The sequence below is a fragment of the Sebastes umbrosus genome, chromosome 18 (genome assembly GCF_015220745.1).
Source record: "Sebastes umbrosus isolate fSebUmb1 chromosome 18, fSebUmb1.pri, whole genome shotgun sequence".
Lineage (NCBI taxonomy): Eukaryota > Metazoa > Chordata > Actinopteri > Perciformes > Sebastidae > Sebastes > Sebastes umbrosus.
The window spans coordinates 15,802,983-15,810,713 of record NC_051286.1 but is presented as its reverse complement, the minus strand read 5'-3'; the positions used below and the strand labels follow the sequence as shown (position 1 = coordinate 15,810,713).

Genomic DNA, 7,731 nt, shown 5'->3' with positions numbered 1-7,731 from the left:
TCGTAATATTACAAGAATAAAGTCATTACTTAACGAGAAAAAAACAGTCGTAATATTACGAGAATAAAGTCATAACTTTAAGAGAAAAAAAGTCGTAATATTACGAGAATGAAGTCATTACTTAACGAGAAAAAAACAGTCATAATATTACGAGAATAAAGTCATAACTTTATGAGAAAAAAGTCGTAATATTACGAGAATAAAGTCATTACTTAACGAGAAAAAAACAGTTGTAATATTACGATAATAAAGTCATAACTTTAAGAGAAAAAAAGTCTTAATATTACAAGAATAAAGTCATAACTTTACGAGAAAAAAGTCGTAACTTTATGAGGAAAAAAGTCGTAATATTACGAGAATAAAGTCATAACTTTAAGAGAAAAAAGTAATAATATTACGAGAATAAAGTCATTACTTAACGAGAAAAAAACAGTCGTAATATTACGAGAATAAAGTCGTAACTTTAAGAGAAAAAAAGTCGTAATATTACAAGAATAAAGTCATAACTTTAAGAGAAAAAAAGTCGTAATATTACGAGAATAAAGTCATTACTTAACGAGAAAAAAACAGTCATAATATTACGAGAATAAAGTCATAACCTTATGAGAAAAAAGTCGTAATATTACGAGAATAAAGTCATTACTTAACGAGAAAAAAACAGTTGTAATATTACGATAATAAAGTCATAACTTTAAGAGAAAAAAAGTCTTAATATTACAAGAATAAAGTCATAACTTTACGAGAAAAAAAGTCGTAACTTTATGAGGAAAAAAGTCATAATATTACGAGAATAAAGTCATAACTTTAAGAGAAAAAAGTAATAATATTACGAGAATAAAGTCATTAATTAACGAGAAAAAAACAGTCGTAATATTACGAGAATAAAGTCGTAACTTTAAGAGAAAAAAAGTCGTAATATTACAAGAATAAAGTCATAACTTTATGAGAAAATAACACGTAAAATTACTACTTCATAATATTATGACTTTATTCTCATAATATTATGACTTTATTCTCAAAATCTCAGTTTGTTTGTTTTTTCCTCAAAGTGGCCCTAATACTGCGTCGTACCGTCGTACCATAGACCTAAAATAATGATACATAAAAATGAAAACGTAAACAAAAAAACAGTTATTCATTTCCATTTTTAAAAATCCACAGGGAGCCACTGGAGAGGAGCTAAAGAGCCGCATGTGGCTCCGGAGCCGCAGGTTGCAGACCCCTGCCCTATATGGTGTGAATGAGCTTTTATGAGCTCGATTAAAGCAGTCAAATAGATATATTATGTAAGACATAACATACCTGACGACTTCATAAGGAATTACATTAGACTCGGCAACTCTTGCACCAAGTTCCATAATTTTTTTGGGGTGTAAACATGAAAATTCTAGCTGAGAGGTCCCACAAATATCCCAGCATGATTACTTTATTTATTTATTTATTCCTTCATTCTGCACCAACCTGTCCACATTCAAATCACAAATCACAACTCACCTTTTTAGAACTGCTTTTAATATGTGATTAATATTGTGTTTTATATCTTTTTTTATGATGTCCTTGTTTTATGATCTTTTTATCTTTGTAAAGTGTCTTTGCGTTTTTAGAAAATATTTATTATTATTATTATTATAATTATTATTATTATTATTATTGTTGTTGTTATTATTAATAATAATAATTATTATTATTATTATTTATTTATTTATTAAAAAGGGGGGTGCCAGTGCAATGTTCTTTCAAGGTTGGTTAGTCATGATTTTGCAGAATGATGTATTGAATATATCCTAAAAGAATTGCCCACTCATCCCACTCATTGTGAGGTGTTGCCCCCCCCACCCCCTCTGAAAACACACACAGCTACATACATAACCTTGTGCATATCTATATTATTATAATCATTTCTCTGTCATAATAACTGATGTGGCTTAAAAAAAAAGAAAGAAAAATAGCTATTTTAATCTATTGTTTTATTATTTGCCATTCTGGAAAAAAAAAAAATAAGTATGGTGGTCATTATCTTAAGACAACAAAATTAACTCAAACTCATCATTTAATGCCCAAGGACATTACATTTCTTGATCTAGTCAGCTCAATTATAGTTACAAAAACAAATAACACAAGCTACCCCAGAGCAAACAACTGAAAACAGATTGGATTTTATTCTTGGCAGCAGTGCATGGAAACCATCTAGATCGTTTGCTTGGTATCAACCGTGTTGACCTTGTGGCTTGTTTGACTGATTTAACATTTGTACCAGAGGCCATTATATCACAGTGAGATCTTATCCCATATAATGATGTACAAGGTTTATACACCGGTTTCTGTAAACCATACCGGTGTGTTAAAATGATTAGGATTAAGAGCAAAAATGGACTGTAAAATATGTTATTATGATAAAAAAAAAAAAAAAAATGAATTACTGAATTACCTCATTAGATGTTTGGACCAAATAGTAGTTGTAGGATTGGCTGTTTATTTTTATATTCATTGACTGTCCACTGCACATAGCAGATTTAAACAGTAGGGCTATTTGGCCTTCAAAATAAAAGTAAAGGCATATTAAACTATGCTTGTCAATCAGGGGTTTATGTCTACGAGGAGATTGATCCATTTATGTTTGTGTATCTGATGAGTTACACAAATGAACATAGTTTCAACGGCGCTTTACTCTCTGTTCCTTCTATACATATAGGTTTATTGTTAGCTTTAGCTTGTTTGTAAGACCCCAAGCCCAATTAAAACATTTCTAATCACATTAGGTATTATGTTTTGTTGATTTTTCAGCTGCGGGTAAAGAAGATGATGAAGAACAAAAAATCTGTTCTCTGCAGATTGATTCTGTTATATGTGCACCATAATATCATCCAGAGGCTTGCGTTTCAAGTCAGGCACTGTGGCGTCAGAAGCAGGATAACCAACAGGAAGTAACATCACCAGCTTCTCATTGGGGGGCCGTTTGAGGAGGAGCCTGAGCTGGGGGCCGCAGTTTAGGGGCGTCGATGTGACGGTGACGAGACCCACGTTCTGATTAGCAGATGGACAACAAAAGAACAGACATTCAACCGCTTTACCAGACATGTAAAGTTTATCCGGAAATGCGTGCATTTTCAAGAGGATCCATTTAGCTCTATAAACACTCTTAACTCTGTCTTAACTCAAGAAAACAGGGATTGGCTGATCTATACTTTAAAGGGGGATTTCTTTACCTGTAAAGCAGCCAACAGGAGTCCACAGGATATGGAGAGACTGATTTCATTGTAGTAATGTATCTTTTTCTTGCCGTTTGGTAGCATCCCATAGGTCTGTTTGAAGGTGAGGATTAGATATGGAGCAACATCCAAGTACTCCTTGACCCAGTTTGTTCTGCATGAGGAAGCAAGTTGTGAGAAAAGGGAAAGACGTGTGAAATTAGAAAATGTAGTAAAGTTTAGGATAAAGGGATGTGGATTGAACGCTGTCAGTGCAGATACAGTTTCTTGTTCTAGTACAAATATATTAATATGAGTGTGGAGTATAAGTATGCTTGCTCACCTAAATTTGGCCAAATCATGGAGCCACTTGTCCCCCATCCTCTGACGGTAGTTGACCTCCTCCTCTTCTTCGACTATCCGTCTGATCTGGTGCTTCATCTCTGGGTCTGTCACCACGACAAACGTCCACGGCTCTGTGTGTGCTCCACTAGGGGCCGTACCTGTCCGGAGGAAGGAGAGGTGGAGGGGCGAGTAGTCAGAAAATAATTATAAATACCCAAACATTAGCTGCTTTAGGAATTTTTTTAAAATTATGGTTTACAGTAGATTAAAAGTGGTCCATTTTTCCTTTTTAAAGAGGACTTATTATTCTCTTTTTTAGGTGCATACTTGTATTTGGGGTTTCTACTAGAACATGTTTACATGCTTTAATGTTCAAAACACACGTTATTTTTCTCATGCCGGCTGTGCTGCAGCACCCCTTTTCACCCTCTGTCTGAAACGCTCTGTTTGAGCTCCGAAAAGCTCAGTCTGCTCTGATTGGTCAGCTGGCCCACTCTGTTGTGATTGGTCAACTGAATCAAACTCTTCGGACTCCGCTCCAGCTCCGCTCTAACTAGCTTTGTTTGAGGGCGTGCCAAACTAGCTGCTATAGGCAGGTATTATGCAAATGTGTTACTTGGTGACATCACCACGTTACGGAGGAAAAGGCAGGACTTCAATCGAGGCGCTTCAGGCGTGAGTTTACGGTTACAAGTCCTCCTCGGCATTATGGAGTTTTGGTTTATTGCGCTTTGCCGGTAACACTCATTGACTTCTTGCTTCTTCACAGAATCTTTTTTTTGTTTGCCCACTGGCATATCGGAAAATACTGCAAAGAACAACATGTTGAGCTTAAACACCTTTGTGCATGCTCGTTGTGCGAAGCCTTTTCGAGCACAAACAAAGCTTGACTCCCTTTGGTGTGGACTTTGGGCTTTGTAACTTTGCAGACCTTTTACATGTACACAAACTATATAACACACCAAAGGAAAGAGAAAAAATCCCAGAAGCATATAATTGATCCTCTTTAAATTTGCACATGCCTGCAGTGCGGATGACATTATTGATGACTTCTCGTGGGACCGGCTCTGGGCTGATGAATCGGACAGTCCTCCGCTGGTTCATCAGCGTGTACATATCCTTGGCTCTCTCCAGCATCGTCTCCACGGGGTAACGTGGCGTTGAGTAGGGCACTTGTGGAACGGCTTCCGCCTCATTGCTGTCCACCCAATCGCCATCCTCTAAAAGAATGAGAGGCACAAAAAGCAGGACCAGTGAGCAGCTTCGGATATGAAAATTCTCGTTAGGTGTTAATCAGGGCATTGGAAAAATTATTACTCTTGGAGAGTTGAAGTAATCTTTAAAGGAAAACTAATAATTCATCAGAAACCTTTTTTTTTAAAAATTCATATTATCAATCACAAACATAATTATGCATCATGTGAGCATGCTGTTCACTAAAATAATAGATTTTGCTACACGGCTCCTCTACAATAATTGTTTTACCCACTTTGCCCAGTGCCAGCGGGTAATTAATCTTTAATCAAGAGGCAAAGATATGAGTATGTCCAGTGGCATAAGGTATTTTACTTCATTAAAAGTAGTAATACTCTGTTACAAGTAAACATTGTGCATAAAAAAAATATATACATAAAAGAACTAGCCTCAAAAATAATTAAAGAACCAAAAGTAAAAGTACTCATTATGCAGAATGGCCCACTTCAGAATAATGTATATTATATTATTGGATTAGAATTATTGATGCATTAATGTGTTCATCACTTTATGCTGCAGCTGTTAAAGGGGCTAATTTGAATTACTCCATGTACTGCTGGTTAGCTTGTGAATTTGTGGGAATAAAGTTTTAATTTATACATCAATATTTATTTGTTGATTATATTTTGTATTGTTAAACTTAATCTGCAAAGTAAATAGTACTTTAAATGATCAAATAAATGTAGTACCTCAGATATGTGTTACTGTCTACCACTGGTTATGCAGGCTAAAGGTCATTTACCATTATTGATTAACCCAGCTGTCTTAAAACAGCAAACTTTCACTTGCTGATAAAAAGGTTTTTATATTGTTCCAAATCGTTTTATATTGTGTTGAAATGGTGGTTGTGTTGACCTATCTGTGAAAAAAAGTTCATCCCTGTCGAGTATGTAAGAAAACAAAGTTCTGTTCAGCTCTTACCGTTCTCTTTTGCCGTGATATCTGTATCATCCTGTAAGTCCTGGTCCACCCACGGTCTAAAGTCCACTTTTGATGCCCCTTCAGTTTTTCCCGGGGCGGTTGGGGAAGTCGAGGTGGTCTCCGTCTCCCGTGACCTCACCACCAGCATGAAGCCTATCACCAAGCACAGCACCACCGCCAGGACAGGCGTGAAGACGGACAGGAAAGTCATGGCTACCGGAGGGGAGAGAAGAGGATAAGGGGTGCTCAGCTGAGTGCAGACTTGATGTTCTGAAGTGAGTCTATATGCTGAGTCAGAGCTCTCTTTGTCAGCTTGCAGCTCTGACCCACTTTGACTGGCTGCTGCTTTATCAAGTTGATAATCCACCTCTTCCTGTCTAAAGTTCACAGTCAAATCAGTAGTAGTATCATTATTACTAAAGGAATTAAGGAGGTAGAACAAAGCACAACCGTGTTTTTTTCAGAACATCCTTTTTTTTTTTTTTAAATGGATGGTTGTATAAAAATATTTTACTGCAAAATGTGTTTATTTGGTTGATGTTTGGATCCTCCCTCAAAACTGAAAATAGTGAAAAGGTAGGCTTCTCCAAAAGGGATAGCCTTATCAAATGTATCTCTGGAAATAATGATCAGAATGACACCAAATGGCTGGATGTTCACAGACAGCCATTTGCTGTCATTCTGATCATTATTGAAATTGAATAAGAACTCAAAACTCCAAAAGGCATATAGGCTATATGTCTGTCATTATTACAGTAGACCAATCACCAAATATCACCATATATATATATAAATAAAGGCATCCATTCGTACCAACCATGTCATACTAACTTGTGGCGAAGGGGGCTAAATAACACTTCAAACTTGTGCTAAAACTGTCATGTCCATTTTCAAAGGGGTCCCTTGACCTCTGACCTCAAGATATATGAATGGAAATGGGTTCTATGGGTACCCACGAGTCTCCCTTTTACAGACATGCCCACTTTATGATAATCACGTGCAGTTTGGGGCAAGTCATAGTCAAGTCAGCACACTGACACACTGACAGCTGTTGTTGCCTGTTGGACTTGAATTTGCCATGTTATGATTTGGGCATATTTTTATGCTAAATGCAGTACTTGTGAGGGTTTCTGGATAATATTTGCCATTGCTTTGTGTTGTTAATTGATTTCCAATAATAAATATATACATACATTTGCATAAATCAAGCATATTTACCCACTCCCATGTTGATAAGAGTATTAAATACTTGAGAAATCTCCCTTTAAGGTACATTTTGAACAGGTGACAGACAAAAAGGCGTGATTAATCATAGACAATCATGCGATTAATCAAGATTAAATATTTTAATCGATTGACAGCCCTAATCTATATATTGAATTAATATAATTCTCTCATTTGAAATCATGCTGGTGATTATCAAGTTATCAGGTATACATATCATCATTTTTTTTACATGTGCATCACACAAACATAAATACTCAATAGATGTAGTTCATTAAATGAATAATAACACCAGGTGGCAGAAGAGCTCGGCTAGAGTTGGGAAAGACCCTCTGCTGAAGCTTCCCAGCATCTGCTCGCTTTCCGGACCAGCACCATTGAGGGAATTTGGCTGGCACACTGCAAAAAAAGTACCTAATTTCATGACTTTGTAAAGATCTTTTTTACTTTCTAGAACAAGCTTCAGAACCTGCTAATGGCATCTTTCAGTCATTCAAAGTGTCCTCAAAAAAAAAATGATTGCAGAACATTTCTCTACTCTCCTATAGAGATACGATCATCTAACTCTGTATCCACTTTTAAAAAACCTTTGAAAATACATTTTTTTTAGGATAGCATTCCTATAAGTAGAAGGGTATAAATATATATATGTATACATCTGTTTCTGGATGCATGTGTACATTACACATTTATGTATATATATTGTATATTTGTTTACTGTTCTTTTACTGTTATTTTACTGGGAAATTCTTAACAGTGCAGACAAAAAATGTAAAATTTCATGAAAAAACTGTAAAAA

At 35.8% G+C, this 7,731-nt stretch overlaps 1 protein-coding gene across 1 annotated transcript; it reads right to left on the bottom strand.

Moving 5' to 3' along the window:
• Positions 1-2,041: 2,041 nt before the first annotated feature.
• iyd (iodotyrosine deiodinase) lies at positions 2,042-6,035 on the bottom strand. Its single transcript, XM_037749966.1, has 5 exons — positions 5,709-6,035; positions 4,556-4,753; positions 3,532-3,691; positions 3,207-3,363; positions 2,042-3,024 (listed from the first exon to the last, which is right to left on the bottom strand). The coding sequence occupies exons 1-5, from the start codon at positions 5,917-5,919 to the stop codon at positions 2,842-2,844; spliced, it is 909 nt and encodes a 302-aa protein (XP_037605894.1). The 5' UTR covers positions 5,920-6,035; the 3' UTR covers positions 2,042-2,841.
• Between the last annotated feature and the right edge of the window lie 1,696 nt (positions 6,036-7,731).

Bases quoted from the DNA above. Each gene is read 5' to 3' on its own strand.
- iyd (XM_037749966.1), bottom strand. From the start codon at position 5,919: ATGACTTTCCTGTCCGTCTTCACGCCTGTCCTGGCGGTGGTGCTGTGC. The intron at 4,754-5,708 runs GTAAGAGCTGAA...TCATTCTTTTAG, and splicing joins TATCACGGCAAAAGAGAACG to AGGATGGCGATTGGGTGGAC. The intron at 3,364-3,531 runs GTGAGCAAGCAT...TTCCTCATGCAG, and splicing joins CATGATTTGGCCAAATTTAG to AACAAACTGGGTCAAGGAGT.